Source organism: Octopus bimaculoides, chromosome 1 (genome assembly GCF_046866305.1).
Source record: "Octopus bimaculoides isolate indiv1 chromosome 1, ASM4686630v1, whole genome shotgun sequence".
Taxonomy (NCBI): domain Eukaryota; kingdom Metazoa; phylum Mollusca; class Cephalopoda; order Octopoda; family Octopodidae; genus Octopus; species Octopus bimaculoides.
Window position 1 is genome coordinate 57,871,716 of NC_142928.1, and position 23,705 is coordinate 57,895,420.

At 33.5% G+C, this 23,705-nt stretch overlaps 1 protein-coding gene across 2 annotated transcripts in view; it reads right to left on the reverse strand.

Annotated features, from left to right (window-relative positions):
- Positions 1–23,705, reverse strand: part of LOC106869154 (leucine-rich repeat serine/threonine-protein kinase 2) — a 131,655-nt gene that overhangs the window by 15,044 nt on the left and 92,906 nt on the right. For both annotated transcript variants that reach the window (XM_014914760.3, XM_014914759.3), the window contains exons 43-57: positions 23,044–23,202; positions 22,430–22,542; positions 20,929–21,017; positions 19,522–19,616; positions 16,827–16,898; positions 14,881–14,960; positions 13,240–13,364; positions 12,896–13,002; positions 11,644–11,717; positions 10,723–10,786; positions 10,218–10,283; positions 4,873–5,040; positions 4,284–4,382; positions 2,119–2,244; positions 894–1,001 (exon numbers count right to left, since the gene is read on the reverse strand). In XM_014914760.3, the coding sequence (XP_014770246.2) occupies positions 894–1,001; positions 2,119–2,244; positions 4,284–4,382; positions 4,873–5,040; positions 10,218–10,283; positions 10,723–10,786; positions 11,644–11,717; positions 12,896–13,002; positions 13,240–13,364; positions 14,881–14,960; positions 16,827–16,898; positions 19,522–19,616; positions 20,929–21,017; positions 22,430–22,542; positions 23,044–23,202 (1,545 nt within the window). The remainder of the gene's footprint in view (positions 1–893; positions 1,002–2,118; positions 2,245–4,283; positions 4,383–4,872; positions 5,041–10,217; positions 10,284–10,722; positions 10,787–11,643; positions 11,718–12,895; positions 13,003–13,239; positions 13,365–14,880; positions 14,961–16,826; positions 16,899–19,521; positions 19,617–20,928; positions 21,018–22,429; positions 22,543–23,043; positions 23,203–23,705) is intronic.

Consider the following 23,705-nt stretch of genomic DNA (forward strand, 5'->3'; position numbering starts at 1 on the left):
CTCTGTACGGCACTTTGGGCAGGTGTTTTCTACTATAGCCCTATACCAACCATAGATTTGGTAGATGGAAACTGCAGTGTTGCTCATCAGAAAATGAACAAAAAAACATGTTTATAAAGAAGAGTTGTTTGCTTGATACTCCTCATGTGTTGATTTTGCACATAAGAAAGGAACAAATGATACAATGTGGCTGGAGGTCATAACATCTGGGTAACACCAGGGTGCGTTGAGAGTGTGTATCTGTATATATATATGTATGTATGTATGTATGTATGTATATATATATATATATATATATATATATATATATATATATATATATATATATATAAAACAAACAAATGGATATTAAATTTTGAAATAGTTGTTTCTTTACACAAGGAATCCTTATTTATGTAAGCATAATAAAGCATAATAAATATTTTGGATTACATCATACATTATGCAGTTCTCATAGTCATCAAGCATTATTTAAAACAGAGTTGAACAGAGACTTGTTGAGTAATCTATTGATTACCAGGAAGTGAAGTTATATTCAAAATTACCAATATAAAAGAATAAAGTGGGCATGCTAAAAAACTGACAATCAAGAACTGACAACAAAGAAGGGGAAGAAATAATTTATGATTATAGACCTTAAGATAAAAGGTAACAACAGTAAATTTTTTTACACTTCATTGAGACACATCAACATGTAGTAAGCCTTTATTCTTTATGAATCCTATATAACAATATATATATATAAATTCCTATCTGCAATGTTTTATTGATATTACTGTCACTACTATAAGACAACTAACAATAGACAAATACAGATGTTAGGTAACATCTACATGTAGAGGATTAGTCAACCATAAATCACATTTTTGAAAAAGGAACAGATGTTAACTTACATTGAGAATTGCTTGTTCCATTTCAGAAGGATGAAGGAGGTGGCCATATGGATGTTTTCCACCAGACAGGAGGGAGTATAACAAAACACCATATGAAAATATGTCAGCCTGAAACAAAGTTTGTATGCAAAGACAAGTAAAGTATATCATCTAGAATACAGTTCAATAGGTAGAAAACTTTGAGATTTAGACATTGGGTAATATGAAGTCCATAATAAGAAACAGAATATGGATCCAATCACAAGGTTGCATAAGGCAATTGGAAATTCTGATCTGAAACTGGGTACCAAAGTAGTTTACAATGGATTCCTCCAGATCTAATGGTAGAGTTCAGCACAACAATGTAAGTTAATAAAATACAAGGCATGTGGCCTAGTGATTAAGGTGTTGCACTCATGATTGTCAGATCATGGTTTCAATTCTCTGACTGGGCGGTGTGTTGTGTTCTTGAACAAAATACTTCATCTCATGTTGTTCCATTCTACTTGACTGTAAATGAGTAACCTTGTAATGGACTGACATTCTATTCAGGGGGAATGTTATGATCTCAGTCACTTATATGCCATGAAAACCAAGTAATCAGACTATGAATCCTAAGACTTGAGACAATAACATCCATTGTCCAATAACACAATGTTTTTGATGTGTTTTAGCAATGGCCAGTACCAACATACGTTGCTATTTATATTTTGGAGTAATAAACTAATAACTCAATGTCTTGGCTATGCACACAGTGTAGTGTCAGTGAAAGAATATTAAACCAGCAAACAAGTTAGCCAACACCTTGCTATATTGGTCACTTGTGACTTTATAGATACTAATATGATATTAATAAAACATTGATTTATTACATTGGCATAAAGTTACACATTTGCAAGGACAGGTTATGATAGATATAATTGCACTCAATGCATCACTATTACATATTTCATCAGTACCAGAGCAATTACATGTAAAATTATCAAGTCCTGTGGTGTTTAAACTAAGAATACAGGAGACAGTAATAAATACTGAAATGGTGAAATCCAGAATCTAAGAACACAGGAGGATATAGGTAAGGTCTATGTTGTCCATTACTTGATCACTCTGTCACAGAAATTTAGTCCAAAATGTCAAATTTTCCCCAAAACTCCCTTGGGTTCTAAATTTTAAAAAGAACTTTTAATTTTATTCTCTACCATTTCTGCAAAACCATTCAAATGAAATATTTATAAAAAAGCCTTACTTGGAAGGAATAGTTTTCCTTTTTGATTACTTCTGGTGCTTGATAACCAGGTGTGCCTTCATTTGCTATAAGACCATAGAATGTATTCAACTGGGAAATACCATAATCAGAGATTTTGACATTAATCTGAAGGTAAATAGAAAATATAAGTTTACATTAAATGTTTCAGATATTTAGAATTAATAAAACCATTTGAGCAATACAAATGAATATAAATTTTATAAGGAAAATAGAAAATCCAACCAGGAATTACAAAAAAAAAAAAAAATCATGATTAAGGCGTTTACTTTGCAACAGTGTGGTTTTTTGGTTCAATCCCATTGCACAGAACCTTCTACCACGGCCTCAAGATCAACCTCAAGAGAGTACTACGGTATGATACTAAAAACTGAACTGAATGTCGCTAACAGATTTAAAGTTATTAACACTCTAGCAATACTTATATTCATATTGCTTTAATATTATTAACTGAACACTAAGACAAGAAAGATGCTGAAAGACCGTACTTACCAAGTGTTTTAGGATGGTGAGACCTAATTCAGCTCAAATTGACCTTAAAGACTACAACCACAGTGCTGGACACGCCTGACAAAAACAGAAGATAGAAAACCCACCCCTCCACTCCTCTAAATCCTAAAACATGAGATTTACTCTATCAAGAAAAAGTAGTACAGTCCAATAAAGAGTTTAATATTCCGGAAGCTCCACTAAAAGAGAACAAAGTAACATGAATGAAGCAGAAAGCCAAACACAAACGTCAGTTTCAACTGCAGAAAATCTGCAGGGACAAGAGAATGCACAGGAAATACCCAAAATAGATGCAGGATTCAGACACACACCAACTGAAGATATACCAGTGGTTTAAAAGCACCAGACTGAAAGCAGAAACAGAAAGTCTGATAATCACTGCACAAGATCAGCATCTTACAACCAGATTTTATCATCACTGTATCATCAATGATGGAACAGATCCACAGAACAGGATCTGTAGAAAATATGAAGAAACAATCAATTGTATTGTCTCTGGATGGTTAGAAATAGTGAAGAATGAATACATCCACAAACATAACAAGGCAGCAGCATATCTGCACAGGAGAATATGTAGGAGTCACAAGATCAAGACAACTAAGAAGTGGTAGAATCAGCAACCAAACATAGTCACTAAGAACAATGATTTCATCATCCTCTAGAACATGCTCATTCATAGTGGCAAAGAGATAAAAGCCAACAAACCTGACATTGTTATCAGGGACAAAAGGATGGGAGGTGTATAGTTATCAACATTGTAATACCTCTTGAAAGAAATGAGTGAAAGTCACAGAAAAGCTTATTGAGTACAAAGCTCTGGAGATCAAAATCAAGAGGACATGGTGAAATACCAAGACTGAAATAATTCCAGTGCTCTATGACTCATGAAGAAAAGAATGGAAAAGTTCACCAACCATATTCCAGGCAATATCAACATTTATGTAGTTCAGAAGATTGCAACCCACATACTACTGAGAGAGCTGTCAATCATGTGAAGTCTTACCCATAGTTTGGACCTAGCACAAGATATAAAACAGGAAGCACAAAATAACAACAAAAATGATGATGGTAGTCTGAAAACATTACCACATGGTATTTTTATAACTAGTAGAACTATTAACTTCATGACATTACAAAAATCATGACTCCTTGGTACAAGTAGAATCTTAAGATAAGCATTGAATATCTGAAGAAACAAGAAGTGGCTTGATGTCCAACAGTAGAATTAATTACTAACACAACTGCAGTGCAAATCATTATCATAATTTTAAGTCTGCTTTCCATGCTGACATGGGTGGGACAGGTTGTCATGGTCTGAGTTCTTTCTTGCCAGTAGCTATTGCTCTCATTGACTAGTGCTTATTCTAGGGCTGGATGTCCTTTATATAGTCAACCATGTTATAGGGTGTACTGGGTGCATTTTCTTATGGTACCAGTACTACAATAGGAACATGGTCATAGTCATACAGTTCTGAGGAAGTTATATTCTATTCTAGCAACTCAAGTAGTTGACACATTTTTATCTTAACAACCAGAGAAGGATGAAAGGAAAATCTTGAATTTAATCTTAGAAAGTGATGGTAACAGCACGACCAGAGCACACTGATTAGGATCAATAATAGAGTAAATAAACTTACCAGACATGTCGTTGATAGACTGAATACAAGTACATTGGCTGGTTTGAGGTCTCGGTATATTATTTGAAGACCATGCAAATACATGAGGCCCTCAGCAATCTGAATTTAGAAAAATCACAAGCATTTTATATATATATATATATATATATATATATATATATACACACATATATATATCATTGTCACTTAATGTCTGTTTTCATGCTGGCATGGGTTGTGTGTATGTGTGTGTGCAGGGTAAATAGATGGATGGATATGGATATATATAAGCTATGGAGTAACTGTTATTGATACAGATAATCAAGTTTCTTTGAACTCTAAAATTTAGCATGGTTTATAACATATATTTGTTAGGACAAAGTCAGTGAGAGATAGCAGTGAAAGATGTAGACAAAAAGAGAAGGAATCAAAGAAAGAAAAAGAGAGTTGGAAAATGATAAAAGGAGAAAGAGAAGAGAAAGGAAAATGTGAAGTATTAAAAAAAAGAGAGGAGAAAATAGGAAGGAAGAGGAGAAAGAGGAGAAAAATGTGGTAAGAATGACAGAAACGATGATGGCAATGATGAAGAGGAGAAATACTATTTTCTTACCTGCAAAGCTATTCTATGGGCGAGTGTGACACTGACGATTTTTCTTGATGCCAATGCATGTCCCAAAGAGCCATAAGTTGCAAGTTCCATGACCATCATACGTGGCTTGAGGCCAACAGCAAGCAAACATACAACACTGGGATGTTTTAGTCTGCGTAGTATGGTTGTCTAAATAATGGAAATGTTTATAATGATAAGGAAAGCTTCAGTATGATTATGCAATTACATATAGATATGCATACACACATAAATACAGTTTGTGACACAGTTCCATGTTCCTTGTAATGCACACTTTTGAAAATCATACAAATGTGAGATCAGTTAAGTACATATATTTTTTAAAAACTTTAAATAATCTTCATATATTCTCTGTCAATTTTCAACTTCACTCATTTCTTCTATATTGCTTCTTGTATGGGTAAGTTATATATATATATATATATATATATATATATATATATATATATATATATATATATATATATATATATATATATATATATATATATATGTATGTATATATATGTAAGTATATAGTAAATCCCAAAAAACAAAGAACAAACACAAAAAAAAAAACAACGTGAAGACGTGGTACATGTAAAATATTAGCAGATGCTCAAGGAAGGAAAGAAAGGTGGTTTTACATTTCAAGCAAAGCTCTTCTTCAGAAACAGGAAAGAGAGGAAAGTCCAATAGAAAAGGCAAATGGAGGAAAAAAAATCGCCAACAATTCACATGCGGTTACATTTTGAAATATGTTTGCACACACACACACACACACAAGCACATACAGACACATGCACACACAAATATGTGCATATGCAATAGGAATATTTGCCAGAGTTACAGGTATTGAACTCAGATTGCTATGTCTCAATGACCAGGACTTTGTTAGTGATCGATGATATCAGGGGACAAGTGAAATCACTGCATCGACTCAAATGCAATTTGATCAATTATTGATGACACCAGCAAAATACTGACCGCTCAGATCTCTTGTAGTACAAGTTATCATTAAGAATTTATCTTGTGTGCTCTTTTCCCTTGACAGAAACATTACATATAAATAGAATTGTCTGCTCATTAGCTGCTAGTGGTGGCATACACCTAAAAGTTGTCAGTTACTAATACAGACATCACTCACAACTACTGAGTTTTTCTCAATATGAAAAACCTCACAAACTGTTCAACTATTTAACTGGTGCAAACATATCTTATCTGTTGGTTCTAATGACAATACATTGTTTTAGTTAATGACAAATATTTTTGCATTCATAATTTCACATGAACTTCTTGTTTTTGTATCTATCTCCCATCAATTCAACTAAATCATTATACTGGTGACAACCAAAAACCAGAAATAACCGTATTGTTATACATATGTATACTGCATGCTTAACAATTCACACAAACATACATCTTAATATGTTTGAAATGTATATAGGTAAAAGTACATGTAAACACAAGCACATGTACACATGGATACAGATGACTATTTACAGGTAAAAATGTTCAAGTCCTAAAATATGTGGAAAAACTGGTATATACAACTTAGAGCATGTAGAGTTTGATATAGCCAGGTGGGTGGGGGTGAGAGGAAAGCCTTGAGTTAAGAAATTTATAAGAAAATTATTTAAAACAAACATATCTAAAACGAAACTGTTTAAAAGAGGATATCACAAGAAAAACATAATTTCATCATGGCAAAAGTAATACAAGGGTAACAACTAATATAAGATTAAAGGGAAATGAACAGGATGAAAAACATTTTACAGAACAAGCAGCTAAAAAAAAAAAAAAAACAACAGCAACAGTAAAATTCCAACAGAATATAGGGGAAAATGGGAAAATTATCAAGGAGAAAGAAGAAATTAAGCTTGAGGATTGAAAAAGAGTCAGGATAAAGATTTCAGGATAAAGATTTCAGGATAAAGATTTCAGGATAAAGATTTCAGGATAAATAGTGAAAAAAAAAGGTTCAAAATGCTAGTAGCTTTAAGATTCAATACATTTCAGTGTTTCAGTTCAAAAAGGTTCAGAGTACATCACCTATTAGGCAGTTAAAGGTTAGAAAGCAAGAATCTCAATGTGCATCTGTAAAAGTTCAGTTATTCCAATTTCTGCTTCAAAGTAAACCCATTCTGAAAAAGAATGAAGAATTTCTCACAAATATAATGGACATCTCACCAGTACAGTAAGAGCCATGATTGTAGGAACTTGAAGCTCTAAAATAGACCAGAGTATCTTGAAGGGAGTTGAACTGGTTAGCATAAAAGCCCTAGATATATTTGGATAGATACATGAGTAACTTTATAGCCAGATACTTAAAATATGTTTTGTACATAGTTTACATTTTCTGTCATGAGGCTGTCACCAATTAATACTTTTATGCTGTATATTATCCTTTTAGCCAAACAATTACCATTTAAAAGTAGTTGCTGTGTTCTATACCATTGCAAGTAGGTGACTGCATATTATTACTGACATCAGAGAGCTTTTTAGTAAAAAATTAGTTAACATAAGAAAAAAGTTTTTACAGCAAGAATAGCTAACTTTCAATTTGAAGACCCTACGCTATCCTCTGAGGAAATGCCAAGTTGCTAAGTTTAGGAATTCTTTAGCTAAGTTAGTCTTTACTTTAAAGCTGAAAGTTGGATTAAACTATAGAAATGTCCAAGTTTGAGTCCTATTTCTAAATTTATTGGAGCTAGCTTATATGACAGATCTGCTAAGAAGATATGCTGTCTTATATTGAAAAGTAAATACCCAAGAATGCTAAGTAGATGATTAGAGTATTTGCTAATGTAGAATAATTTCCACTGCTTAAATATCTTACCAGAAGAAATTATTCTTCATTTGCAATCTTGTAAAGAGTCAACTATCTGCCTATACTATATATCACTCTCTAAGATAGTTAATTCATTGGTAAAGACTAAATCTACTAATCTTTAAGTTTAAAGTAACATCTACAAAATTTACTGTATTAAGATTAGTTCCATCACAATATCTAAGGTTAGTTCTACCACAATATTCTTCATGCCACTAAAGGACCTAATTATATCTTGCATCCATTCTGGGAAACAAGCAATCTGTCATCATCCCTGTAAATGTCTCCTCTGAAATTGGGAAATTCCTTGTGCAAAGAAATCAAAATAAAGACTCATATGATCATGCACAGCTCAGTTTCATTGAAAAACTCTACCTAAAAATAGAATTGGTATTCTCTAAGAGCCACAGTGCCTCAGTAAACTGGACCTGTCAACAAAAAATAGTTTCAAACACGACAAACCTCAACAAAAGAGAGACTGGTATATAAAACAGCTTTTTGTAGTTAAGGGTAATGAAATTTTGAGTGGATATATATAATTCCTGCAGTAAAAGGGTTAATATATGTCAAATCAAATCTAAATGTGTTTTTAACTATTCATATCTTAGTTTTAGCCACATTAATTTAGTAGAATTTCAAAAAAAAAAAGAAAAAAAAAAAGAACTTTATGGCCCTTAAGAGTTATAAAAAAAGGTAGACAGAATCAATTCTGTGGTCTTTTTAAGAACAATTGCTATATTTCTAGGCTTTTAATTTACAGAATTATTGATATTAGCTACTGACACCTTGAACATGTTGGTACTATTGCTGGAAAGAAATATTTTATAAATATCTTTTAAAATACCATAGAAGTTCTTATCTGTTAAAACAAAAGTTTTCTTAGAATTTCATAGAAAATGTAAACTTTAGGGAGCTTTGAAAATTGTCATTAAATTCCTCGAATTTAGCTATTTTTATCAAATTAAAAAGATCTGTTATGAACTGCTCTAGATCTTTAATTACTGGACAGGTTATTCTGGATTCCAATAAGTGTGTGTGTGTGTGTGTGTGTGTGTGTGTGTGTGTGTGCGCGCGTGTGTGCACGTGCGTGCATGTGCAACAGTTTCCACACAGTTTCTCTTTACAAAATTTACTCACAAAGCACTGGTTAACCTGGGGCTATAGTAGAAGATACTTGCTTAAGGCACCACACAGTGGGACTGAAGTCAGAACCTTGTGACTGCAAAGTGAACTTCTTAACCACACAGCTTTTAATTACATCTGTATATACACACATACACACATATATCCAGAAAGAGAGAGAGAGAGAGGGGGGGGGCAATAGAGGTTAATGATTAATGACGGCTCGAAAACCTTTGGAAGAAGTAAAATGTATGTACACGTGTTACAGTCATCAAATTATCAAAATAATTAATGACTATGCCAGTACTTCCAGTAACTGGACACATTATCTGTAGTCATTATAATAAGTAAATGTTAAAAATTATTATAACTGTTAATAAAAATAATTATGGCACAAGATCAATTTTAGTAGTGTTAAGTTTATAGTTGATGGAAATGTCCCAAGTATATTTCAGTTACAGACATCTCAAGCATTATGTATGGAAGCAGTGTGTTCATGAAAATCCTGTCATAACATGAAATTCTACAATATGAAGCCTATCTCTCTATTAACTTTTATATTCATCATTGTCATTATCATCATACAATGTTCACATTTTCATGCTTACATGAGTCAAATAGAATTTGTTGAAGCAGATTTTTCTATGGCTGGATATCTTTCCTATCCCCAACTTTCACTTTTTTCCAAGCAAGGTATTATTTTCCCAGGGGTAGACACGTTTATCACAGCAGACTGAAAACGATCAACATTGCTTGTATGAAGATGGTGTATATTTACAATAATCATGTGATGTTTAGACAAGGGTACATACAAACACACATACATCTATGTACATATTTATGTTTATTTGCTTCTTTCAGTTTTCACCAAACAAATCCACTTGTAAGGCCTTGGTCAGCCCACAGCTATAGTAGAAGACATTTGCCCAAGGTACCACATAGTTGGGAAGCCAGCTTCTTAACTACAGAGCCACACTAACATATAGATGTTAATGACAATAAGCTTCACATTGCAGAATTTCAAATTATGGCAAGACTTTTAGGCATGCAATACTTCCATAACGTAGGAGGTTTCTGTATTATTTTATTCAGCTTGTAGAGATAAAAAGTAAAGTTGACCAAGACAGGATTTTAACTCCAAACATTGAGGGATATATCATTAAACAGTGTATTGCCTTTAGTATAAGGTTCCATTTCTTCTGTCAACTCACAGCCTTTATCACGTTATTACAATTATCAATTCTAATTTATAATGACTGTGCAGAGGTGAAGTATGCTTTCAATTCTATTTAGTTGTTCATTTAATGATGCACTATCAAGCAGAGGTTTGTGATTCAGCAGAATTCTTTAAAATATTGATTTCTACTAAGCTTTGAATCAAATTAATATTTCTTACCTCTTTTCTCAGTATTTTATGAGGGTGGTTAATGGCATTGTTGAGAAACAGTTTCACAGCAACAGGCTAGAAATGAAAACATATTGTTTCAAACGTCATGAATCCTACAAAAGTATAAATTCTTCTATAATTTTTCCTAGAAAATTTTAAATCTGATTATAATTAATAACAAATTCTCTACTATATATTAAATGGAAATTATGTATTTAAACTCTAAATCTTAGTACAACAAGCCTACGATAAAAATTGAACAGCCACAGTTACAACACTGTGAATTGCTTCTAAACATTTTACCAATGATCTAGAAAGAAAATCATGAAAATCCGTGAGCAAAATAAAATCACATGTAATGCATACTACAATTCTTATATAAAAGGACATCTTAAATTGATATTTGGTTCATTTATATTTAATCAACTGAACTAAAAGGAAAGTGAATAATTTTTTTTCTATTTATAAAGATGAACTTGAAATATTTTAATTAGAATGTATGAATTATACATACACTATTTCGATAAGTAGCTTGATAGACAACACCATATTCTCCTTTACCAAGCAAATTTTTGGAGCTGCATATCAAAAAAGTAAAAAATGTAATATTAGTACTAATAGCAGAACCACCAATATGATATTAACTTGAGTTGGTAACAACTGGGAAAAAAATTCTCCTTTTAATAAAAGGAGCCTATGGTACATAATGTATTATATGTTGGACATTATACAGTCATAAAAAGATAATGCGATTTAAGTGGGTTAATTCTTTTACAAAACATATAAGGCAAGTATTTTATTCCAGTATGTGAAATATGAAGTGGATAAAATCTATTTTATACACTTAATAGAGATACATAGAATAAAATGTCCTAGTCAGGAATACAAGAGAATATTTTCAGTTGGATATGAACTTATTAACTATCAGGTATAAGTTCAGTAGCTTATCCAAAGGGTCATTTTACCTGTTTCTATAGGTGAAAAATTTCTTAAAGATTAGAGATTCAACTAATGGTAGCAGGAAAGCTACCGTAATCTTGTGAAATGAGAATGGACATTCTTCTTTATTCTTCATACAGACTAACCTATCCTGAGCTTGCTACAACACTGATACAATACAATATAACAACAATTTAATAGAATGCATATTGATTTCAAATTTTGGCTCAAGGCCAGCAAGTTTGCGGGAGGGAGTAAGTCAATTACATTGACCCCAGTGCTCAACTGCTAATCATTTTATCGACCCCAAAAGGGTGAAAAGTAAAGTCAACCTTGTTGGAATTTGAACTCAGAAAGTAAAGATGGATGAAATGCCCCTAAACATTTTGCCTGAATTGCTCTCGATTCTGCCAGTTCACTGCCTTAATGCAATACAATGCTTATTAAAATGCAATCATAAATTCATATAAAAATAAAAGCAAAAATATTATATTACATTTTTTGCAGTTGAAATTGTTCTTGCTGTAGGTGAAATTCTTTATCCAGATCATTGAGAGTAATATCAGGTGCCTTGAAAACAACAACAATAATAATAATGGATAAAATTACAAAAATGAATGGAGTGATGTACAAATTATTTATTTTCAATTAGTGAATTTGCTTAGAGCCTAGTTAGAATTGTTGAGTGATTAAAAGTATTATTTAGTGCAAACAGAAAAAAAAATCCTATAAAGATAGATTTATAGAGAGGTTTTTTACAGTATATGAAATATTGGTTTCAAATTTTGGTACAAGGCCAACAATTTAAGGGGAGGGGTAAGCTAGTTACATTGACCCCAGTGCTCAACTGGTACTTATTTTATTAACTCCATAGGATGAAAGCAAAGTTGACCTTGCAAAATTTGAAGTCAGAACATTAAGTTGGAAGACATGCCACTAAGCATTTTGTCCACACTGTAATGATTCTGTCAGCTCACTGCATTTTAGTATGTGAAATATTAAAAGTTTAGTAGTAGTTTACACTGAGAAGACATTATACACTAAGGTTTGTTATGTCATAATGAAGACATGACAACTTAGTCTCCATCACTGCACTAAAAACACTATTCACATAACAGAAACACAGCACTACACCTCTTTTACAGATAAGCAACTGAATCAATCTTCACAAGCTTATAAATGTTGAGCATCATAATTTCTGATGATCTGTAATAATGATCTCACAAAGCCAAAACTACATCTCAAAAATTAAAGTAAAGATAGGCTTTTAAGATTATGAAGCAGTGGTTAAAGATGGTGAGATATTTGTTGAGACATGACTTGGTTTCTAGAATGAAGCATTTGATTGCTCTGATGCTGCCAAGCAAAATGGGAAGTATAGTAAAATTACCATGAGGTGTGAAATATCCAACATTTTGGACAGTGTCCTTCTTCAGAGTAAAATCGACAAAAGGGAAACAAAAGACAGTTTCATGTAAGCTTCATGTCTATCACTCTATTCAAAATTGTGGGTATTCTATTTCCGATAGCAATTTCACTGTACTTTTTCTGTTGCTTTTTCCAAATAATTCAAGTCTTACTAATGCAGATTACCACTAGTCTCCTTGGATCCTGTTTTATCAATCACACACACACACACACACACACACACACACACACACACACACACACACACACACACACACACACATTATATATATATATAAGAAAGAAAGAAAACTAATAAATAATAATGTCTTGATATTTACCACTAATGACAGTAAAACGATACCATCATGATTGGGGCATTTCAAAAAACTTGTCTTATCTGATTGTTCTACTAAATATTCCAAGTCAAAAAGATGTTTGTTTTCTTCTGCAGAAAAATTAAAGTAGATAAACAAAAGTTTAGATTTAAAAGTCAATATGACAAAAATAAAATCCCTGCTACTGAACACTATACATATTCATACACACAAAGCACAATCATAGATGCACACATATAAGCACAAACACATATAGATGTTTATTTAAATTTAAAAAGAAAAGTACAGACAATAAAAAAAAATCATATGTAAAGTAAAAGCACATAAATTATATCAGATATACACACCAGGACAATGTGGGCATGGAGCAAGTATTTGTACAGTTTTATTTCCAAATATGTCAGTTGCTAGTAATCCTGGATACCATTCTTCAATCAGAGAATCAATATGATCAGCTATTTCTCCCATTAATCTGGAAAATTTACAAATGAATATGTATTACTATATCTAATTGACATCAAATTTTAGTAAGCCCTTTTTTGCTGTGTAGTTGAAAGGCTTGCCTGCCAGCCATGTGGTCTTGGGTTTAGTCCACTGTGTAGTACCTTGGGCAAGTGTCCTCTCATACAGCCATGGACTAACCAAAGCCTGCTGAGTGGATTTGGCACATGGAAACTGAATGAAGCCTGTCATGTGTGTGTGTGTGTGTGTGTGTGTATACCTCCCCCCCCCCCACACACACACATGAAGGGGATGCTGAAAAGTTCCTGATTTCGGGTAAAAGAAAATATAGGAGGATCAGTAAATTATGATTTTATTCAACATATGTCCCCCTCAGATTCACACACGCATTGCAGTGTTCCTTCAGTTTTTCTAAGCCTTGTAAAAGAACTTGGAAGTTTGGGCCTCCAGCCAGGCTTTTTGCGATACCCTTTAAAGCCAAGAAATTTTCAGCACCCCCTTGTGTGCGCATGTGCGTGCGTGCATGTGTGTGTGTGTGTGTGCACGCATGTGCATGCAATTATCTTGACATTATATAGTTGATGCATCATCATATTAGCAAGGTTGTTTATTTCTAGCCTTCCATGAAAAGTAAATCAAGCTATGGGAAAATATATCCTTACATGGAAACAGGATGGGCATCCAGCTGTAGGAAATCTGTCATAACAAGTTCCATCTGACCCATGCCAGCATGGAAAAGTGAATGACAAATGATGATAATGATATAAATTGCTTGCATTGGCACAACATCACAAATTTGTTGGGGAGGGATAGACATGTGAATTCGTTCACTAGAGTCACATTTTTATTAACTTCAGGTATAGACAACCAAATCTCTACACTAGTGCTGCTATCTTTCTAACATCAGATATAGGCTGAGTTTGTGTTTCAGACTGATTTCAGAGGAATAAAAGACAAGGTTGACCATAGCAGGTTTGGACTCAGAATGTAAAGAGATGAAACTAAGTATTATAAGTCATTTACTTTAGTACTGTCCTATCTCTGCTACTACACTACCTATTTTTTAAAAAAGTAATGTCCATAGTTGGAGTTTGGAAAAGAAAACAGATGATGAATGTAATTATAATATTTCATTATAATTTTGGCACAAAGCAATCAATTTTGAGGGAAGGTGAAGTCAATTACTGACTCCAAAAAAGGATGAAGGGCAAAGTCAACCTTGGCAACTTTTAAAGCTGGAAGAAATGCCACTAAGCATTTTGCCCAGCACAGTAATAATTCTGTCAGCTCATGCCTTGAAAGTAATTATAGTAATAACAGTGTTATCATGTAGCACAAATAAGACACTGAGCAGGCTGGTCTATAGCATAGAGCTTGACACTTTTCTAAACTGATGTGCTTACAGATATCTATTGTATTTCATAATCAAATTTAATAGAGCTACTGTCACACTTCTGAGTGAAGTTATATATCATATTTAACCATATTAGAAACTCAAGCATAATAAAAATATCATTTCCCTATACCTCGATCCATGATTTGCTGGTACTTTAATGTGAATCTCATCATTTTCAGCTTGATACATTTCAAGATGGAAATACATGTTCTGAAGAAAAGAAATTTGAAAACACAACATTAATAATTTTAGCAATAAACAATATTGATAGAACAAATTAACAATATTTATTTTATTTTTTTCAACTATAAGCAAAAGACCTAAAATTTTGAGAGAGGTAGGATAGTCAATTACCAATGCTCAACTGGTAATCATTTTATTAAAACTGAAAAGATGGAAGGCAAAGTTGACCTCATGGAATTTATACTTAGAACACTGTTCAGTGATGTTCCTCCAAGATCAGTTCATGAATTTTCCTGATGTTTTCATTCATTCAGGAGCTCCATGGTCGCCCTGAACGAGATTGGTTTTCAAGTAACAAGTGACCGTTCCTAAAGCATGAAAACCACTCATAAACTTGTGTTTTGCTCATGGCAGCATCCTTGTAAGTTGTTAGAAGCATGAGAATTGTTTTGGCTGCTGTTTTCCCTAGTAGTTTCAAGAATTTCATGGAAACATGCTGTTCTTTCATTTCAGCATCAGAAAAGTTGACAAACAGGAAAGAAGTACTGTAAAACAAAAATGCACCACATGGCAGTACGACTCCATCCACCAGCAGTGGTCAGCAGACTGAAGCCTGAAGATCACATCAAGTGGCTTCTAGTGGTGGAAGCCCAAACTACAATGAGCTTATCCCACAGAGAACATTTTCTGTTACTTTCGGGTCCACCTTCGTAGATGAGAGGAAATAGGAACTCACATAGACAATCTCACACTAAAACACATGCATACACACATACACATGCATACACACATACACATGCACATAGATTTGGTGATACAAACTGGGAAATAGAACTCTAAACATGTGTATTGTTTGAGAAGTGCAAATGCACAAAACTTTTGACCCTTGATTCACTTTGTAGCTTTTGCTGATTAAATTATTTAGCATCGTCATTTAATATCTCCTTTTTCATGGGTTGGATGGTTCAACATTAACTGACAAGCCAGAGGAGTGTGCCAAGCTTCCATGTCTGCTTTGGCATGATTTCTCCAGCAAAATGTCCTTCCTAATGCCAACCATTTCAATGATTGTACTAGGTGTTTCTTTTTGGGGCACCAGCACTGGTGAAGTCACCAAGTACTTGCAAGAGAAGTTTATTCGGTTTCTGTCTACCAATTTCACTCACAAATAATTAGTCAGCACATGGCCATAACATAGAATGGTTCGCCAACAGCATTCATGCAGTGAAACTGAATCCCTAACCATGTGATTCTGATGTGAACTTCTTAACCATACAGCTATGTCTGTGCCCTTAAAACAAAACGTATTAATTAAAATTTAAGATGGTGAGTTAGCAGTGTTGACAAAACATTGGATAGAAAGCTTTGTTAGGCAGGTGACTGATAACATTCTTAGATTGTCCCTTGACATAATCACACAAAACAAACACTCACGGCCCCCACATAGCACACTGGTAGCTATACAAAAAACATTGTTTAACACTTACAATCATCAACCAATTCTCTATGCTCTGAGTTCAAATCATGTGATCAAACTTTGCTTTTCACCCTTTCAGGGTCAATAAATAAAGAACCAGTCCAGTGGGGTGGACTGGGGAATTGTTAAAGCATTGGATGTCAAGCTTTGTAGTATTTGTTCTGATTCTGTGTGTTGTGTGTTTAAATGTCCCTTCCTGTCACAGAAATGAAAGAATGACGACGTATCTGTCAGGGGATGCAGCCAACAGTTAACACCAGTAATTGAAACAATAATGGAAACATAGCTTTTTTGGTTCAGTTGAAACACTGGCTTCCATCATATCTCCACACCACCACGACCACATTATTAAATAAAACATGTATTTTTGATTTATGGTTTAAAATATTCAACTGAAATAATTTTGGAGTACTTACATCTGACCAATACACATACAGTCCTCTACAGTAATACTCGATCTCTTTTGGAACAGTTGCAGAAAATAAAGTCTGAAGAAATAATAAAACAATTAAAATTTTTTAGACTTACATGTTTATGTATATGTAGGTAGTTATATATGTACATATATAAGTGTGTGTGTGCGTGTGTGTGTGTGTGTGTCCATGTGTGTATCCATGCGTGCATACGTGTGTGTGTGCATGCACACTTTACACAAATATATACAGTGACTACCTTTGGCATTGAGTGCACTTTACCACTTACTCCTCCATGACAGCTAAGCAGGTGACTGATAACATTCTCCCAGGTATATCCTTTCATATAATACATAAAACAAAAGCCCACAACACATATAAACGTCACTGGATTTCATGCACTACCTGCAATCTCCCTCACTTCTCAAAGTATAAGCAAAGCTTTTGGATATCAAGAAACGTTTTACCAAATGGCTCAGCAGGAAGTCCGTTCCTGCTGATAAAGGTATCACATTTGTTGATTTTGCTTTCATATTACACACACATAACAATCCCCACTCCACAAACTTTACTTTTCAGCTCAACAGCCTTACTGTCATGCACAACTCTTAAGTGCAGATACTCTAATAGTGAATCCAAACCATAAGTCAATTAGACCTGGTGATGTTCCACTGATTATCATCAAACAGTGCTGTCCCATCTTCACTAAATGCTTTCATCTTTGTCTCCAGGAATATATCCCAAGACATGGCAAACACAATAGTACATCCCATTCTTAAGAGAAGTGTCTTTGGTCCAAGCAACTACCAATCTACTGTCCTCACTTCCAGCTATTCTAAAATGTTGAAGATTATTGAGAACAACCATTTTTTTTTACAACTTAGTGTCTTTTTGCTACCTCACAACCTCTAATTATTTTACATGAGGGTCACATATATATCACTTGTCAACACTTCATCTTAAAGACTAAGCACAATCTTATGGTGTCAGCAGAGATCAATTACTCACTCTTTAAAAGGCTAATATCAGAATACTGCCCATATAACTAGCCTACTAATGTTGCTACACATACAATCATCCATTTATACTGCTTTACTTTAACCTCTGCTCCTCTCTTTCTTTAACACTCACACACATACACATCGAAAGATACATCTACACCAAACAATACACTTACAGCCTGAGAGCCTTGAAACACCACCAAAGGTAGATGCGGTGCCTATAAAGCATGTGATTGAGATAAAAAGGAGGTGGATGTGATTAAAGTTACAAGTTGAAGGAAGGAATGAACTATTGATATGATATTAATGATGATGATGATGATGATGATGAAGAGGAGGAGGAGGAGGATGATAAATATGACTGCAATAACATCAATGATGTTAATGTTGATAGTGAAAATAATAATGACAATCATATGATATTGAAGATGGTTACAATGTAAAACAAAAATCAAATGAAGAATGATAACAACGACAGCAATGATGACGGTGATGGTGATGTGATATGATATGTCATTTATGAATGAACAGATAATAAGCAGAGGTGGTGATGGCAATGAATTGACTTCGAAGATATTTTTAAAAGGAAACTATCAAACATACATGGATATTTCAGGAAGTATTAATAGATATATTTAGTTTTAATGTTTAAACATATATCCCCCACCCACCCAACTAAATTATGATGACCTTCATGTTGCTTATTAACCAACCATAAAATATAAATGGTATCTGTGGTAAGCCAAGCAAAGGGAAGGGAGTAAACAGAACTATGTACAAAGTCTGATAAAAAAATATCAGGACTGTTGCTATGGTAACAGAGCTAAATTATGCAGTGTGAAGTCACATGGCATAGATGGACCCTGAACACTATTGCTCATGCACATGAAGTTATAGTGATCCCAATCTCTATCATTGTTTATAGCTGTGCTTGGAAGTAAAGTGTGTAGAGTATGGTTGTCACACCACAGACGTCCCATCAGTGGCCATGGCAGAGAAAATATGTGTCTGTGTATGTGCGCATGTGGAAAAAGACACAGTTTGGAGGTCATTCCAACCAAGAATCTTTCCAAAAATCAAATCCCTCTTGAAAAGAACAAGATTTCAAGACATTAAGGAAGTACAAGAGAATGCAACGATGCAGCTGCTCAGTATCTCAAAAAGGAGTTCGAGGAATGTTCCATCAATGGAAACGATGCTGGATAAAGTGTGTAGCTTCAAAAGGAGACTACTATGAAAGAGATTAAATGTCAAACTGATATGTGTTATAGTTTTCTTTCTATAGCACCAGTCCCGATAGTTTTTGATCAGATTTTGTATAGTTGAAAAATGTATATAAATTTGTATGCCATGGAGAGATGTTAGCACTGACCATTTCAAGCAGAGGTCTTCTTTAGAGGGAAAAAATATTTAATATTTACATCATTGAGCCTAGAATGTGAAGCAAAGAGAAGTATTAAAGATGGATAATTATAATTATAAGAAACTTTAAAAAAATAGTTGCAGATGGGGAGGTGCTAAAATGTTGCATCAGATTAAGAGGAGTGGTAATTATATAACTATATACATATCTTGTCAAGGAGCACAAAATATTTTAGATGTAACAATTTTTTGAATTCCCAGTCACATAATAACAGAACACCTTTTTGTCGACATGTTTGTGCATCTAAAGAAAAGAACCAAACAAAAACAATTACCGGTTTTTGAAAGAATGCAATCAGCCTTGCCAGCAGTCTCATCCATATTCCAGTTGGGGCAAGAGGCATGCGGTAAATGCGGGAGATAAAATTAGCTGAAAATTTAAAAGAAAGCTTTTCATTTACTGTCATCAAAAGCCCATGTGAAGAGTAATAAGAACTGTTGTAGTTATCTGGTAAGCAACTTAATCTGAGTCTATATATTGAAACTAAAGCAATTACATTGTGAAAGAGACATTTTAGTAGTCTAAAAACACACAAAAAAATGTGAACTTCACTTTTTCGATTCATTACTTGAAGTATCAAATTTTTCATCACACTACTGTCATCCAGTCATTAACACAATCCCTGACACCTCAAAAGATAAATGTAAGTGAATTTAAGAGATTTTTGTGTGGTCAAAAGAGCTTTTCCATGATATATTTGCTAAAGGGAATTTGATTGAATGGAAATAAAGTTATCCATAAAAAGGCTAGTGGAAACTGTCCTTTACTTCATACTTATGAATAGAAATAAAGTTTACAGATCCAACATTAACATGACATTTCAAATGAGCAGAGTAAAAGAACCAGCAACCATCTGTCTCATGGTGATGCTAACTGTTTTAGATATGGACACCTTCTCAACTCTCCTGCCTTTTGACCAGCTCATTTGGGATGTAACAGCTAGAGGAGGAGAGAGACAGCTGCACCAGCACACAGCTGGTACTCATTTTCAATTGACTACACTGGAGCAATGTAAAATGAAGTGCTATGCCAAAGGACACAACATCCCAGCTAGTCCAGGAATTGAACTCACATTATGATCATGTGTCAAACACTGCCTTAACCACTTGGCCACAGGCTGATATGAGCTGAGTAAAAGCAAATATATAAAAAGAAAATATGCCATGTCAAAAAATACAGGAAGAATTAAATTATTCCAATAAAGGACAAGAACTCAACTGATGATGTTCATGTTATCCATGTGTTGGATTTAAGCAGTTTAAGTCTTTCAATCAACAATAAAGTAAATAAATCTCCATTAGTTTTGATGATGAACTTTTTATATTTTGCATCAAAATATTCAGTTATTTGAGCAACTGAACTATCTGTTAATTGAATTATCATGTATGTGGCTGAATATTCCCCAGAATAGGCTTTTTAAAGATATACACATGTCTGTGGCAGAACCAGTATGATGCAGTGTGTGATGAGGACTTTTGAATTGCAAAAGCTAGGGTTACTTTGAGGCTATGGTAAATGAAACAGGACCAAGTTGCCACACACTGGAATCAAACAAGGGACCTCACGTTGATAACAACAATATGAACTTTAACAGCTAAAAATCACCCAAGTAGAATAACACCACCCACCTCCACCACAAAAAAAACACAAGGATTACAAAAATAGCTGTTTTGTCACTAACTTTGGGGAATTTTCACTTGAGGAGGTATAGTTGGCAACCGGCAAGGTATCAGGAGCTCATCTTGGTTCTTTGGTAAAGCAATTTCAAACCTAAAAGGAGAAGAACAAAATAAAAAAAAAGATATCATCGTCATCAACTTCACCACTGTTTGTGTCTGTATTTTTCTGATGATAGCATACTACTACTACCACCACAACAGATAATAATAATAATAATAATAATAATAATAATAATAATAATAATAATAATAATAATAATAATAATAATAATAATAATAATAATAATAATAATAATAATAATAATAATAATAATAATAATGATAATAATGATAATAATAATAATAATAATAATAATAATAATAATCCTTTTCTAACATAGGCACAAGGCCTGAAATTTGGTGGAGGGGTATAGTTGATTACATCGACCCCAGTGTTTCACTGGTACTTTAGACACAAGACAATTTTGAGAGGAGAGTGCCAAACAATTTACATTAACCCAGTACATAACTGGTACTTTAATTTATTGACACTGGAGGGATGAAAGGCAAAGTTGACTTCAGTAGGATTTGAACTTGGAATGTAAACAACCAGAATTGCCACAAGGCATTTCATGCTCACAATCTTCAGTAAAATTTATTATGCCAGTACGAAATCAACTGAATTACTTCTATCACACATATTATATAAACCTAATCAGAGTGTAAACATAGCAGAGATAAGACAGAGCCGACCTGGAGGCTTTATTATTTCAAATATTTCTCTCTTCTTTTAAGGTGGCAACTTGGCAGAACTGTTACCATGCCAGGCAAAATGCTTAGTAACATTTTGTCCATCTTTACATTCTGAGTTCAAATGCTACCAAGGTCGATTATGCCTTTCATCCTCTCAGGGTCGATAAAATAAGTACCAGTTGAGCACTGGAATTGATGTAATTGACTTACTCTATCCCTGAACTTGCTGACCTTGTGCCAAGATTTGAAACCAATATTTCTCTCTACTGAGTTCAAATCCTACAAAGGCTGTTTGATGGAAATGACAAAAATAAACTTTAGTGATATATTGCTGTTGAATTGTTAGCCAACTGTGCTAATTCCTCAACAAGATTGGCCTTGTTTCCTCTCAAAATAAAATCATAATATAAAGCTGGCCCCAGCATTGCTACAGAACTGAGAACATTAGATGACAGATTTAGAGGAGTAACAAGAAAATTCTACCAAGGTTAACTTTACTTTCATTGTTTGAAGGCTGATAAAGTATCTATTAACATTGGTTTTGAATTTTGGCATAAGGCCAGCAGTTTTGGGGGAGGAGATAAATTGATTACATTGATTCCAGTGCTCAGCTGGTATTTATTTTATTGATCCTGAAAGGGTGAAGGACAAAGTCGATCTCAGCGGAATTTGAACTTAGAATGTAAAGATGGACAAAATGCCACTAAACATTTTGCCCGGCCAGTTAATATTGAGATCATAATAAAACAGAACAAAAGAATAGTGTCTTACTTTTCCAGTAATTTTATATACTGTGGAATATGGCTTGGAGGGAAGACATAATTTGATTCTGAATCAATGATTTTTCCAGTAAAAAGCATCTTTAAGTGTTTCTTGTGTATGGTCTGTGAGGAAATCAAAATAATTGTTAATTGATACAGCTTACAAAGCAAAAAAAACCCCAAAAGTGGTTAATATAACCAAAAGGAACAATAATAAACTCCCTTATTAACCACCAAGACTACCACAACCATCACTATGAAATGACAACTTCCAGATCTTATTTTCTGACTGGATAAAAATTATCAAACTTTAAACCTCTGTAGCTTTTTAAAAAAAACTTTTCTGGAACATGTGAATTCAGCTCTGAGATTCAGCAAGAAAAATTACATCTATACATCAAATTTGAAAATTTTCACTTAAATTTAAAATTTCAAAAATTGAGGCCAAACAGAAAAGAAATCCCTGTTATTATCACTGATTACTCTACATACACAGTCCCTGTGTCTATATTAACTACTTATAACCATCACAACATTCCCAAATGATACACTGAAACTACTGACTACATATATTTATACCTCTGTCATAAATATGTTAAAGTATAATATAAAAGATTATCTCACTCCTTGTTCGGTCACATAAGGATTGATCTGCTTGACTGTGACAATTTGTGCCAACATCCTACATAACCAAGCTGGATCAATGAAGAAGAGGTCTTTTAGTTGGTGACCAGCTTCATCAAAATGTCGTAGCACACCTGTATTGTCAAGAAAATGGACAGCCTAAAGAGAGAGAGAGAGAAAAGATACACAAGTGAATGGTTGGATTATCATATTAAGTTGTTTTTATACTGCATCAAACTAATCATAGATAAAATATTTTATTCAACCTCTGAATAAACAAATATCAGTAAACAACTAAATATGTTTTCAGTGAGCAGACATGTGTTTCTAGTACAGTATATAAAATAAACTATCAAAGGAACCAATATTCAGGTATTTGCTCTGCTAGAAACAACAACCAAATCTCACTCAAATCACAATATTGTCTTAAAAAAAAAAAAAAAGAAAGACACATTGGGTAATGTAATACTCTATATATTCTGGTTAAAAAAAAAAGAGAGAATGTGAACATAGAGCTGGAACACCTTTTAGCACAGGCCTGTTTAATCTGCACTGATCTTGAGCTAAACAACACAACAAAATAAGATTTTATGCATACATAAGTGTTTACATCCTCGTCATTGTTTTAATGTCTATTTTTCTCATACTTGCATAGGTCAGAT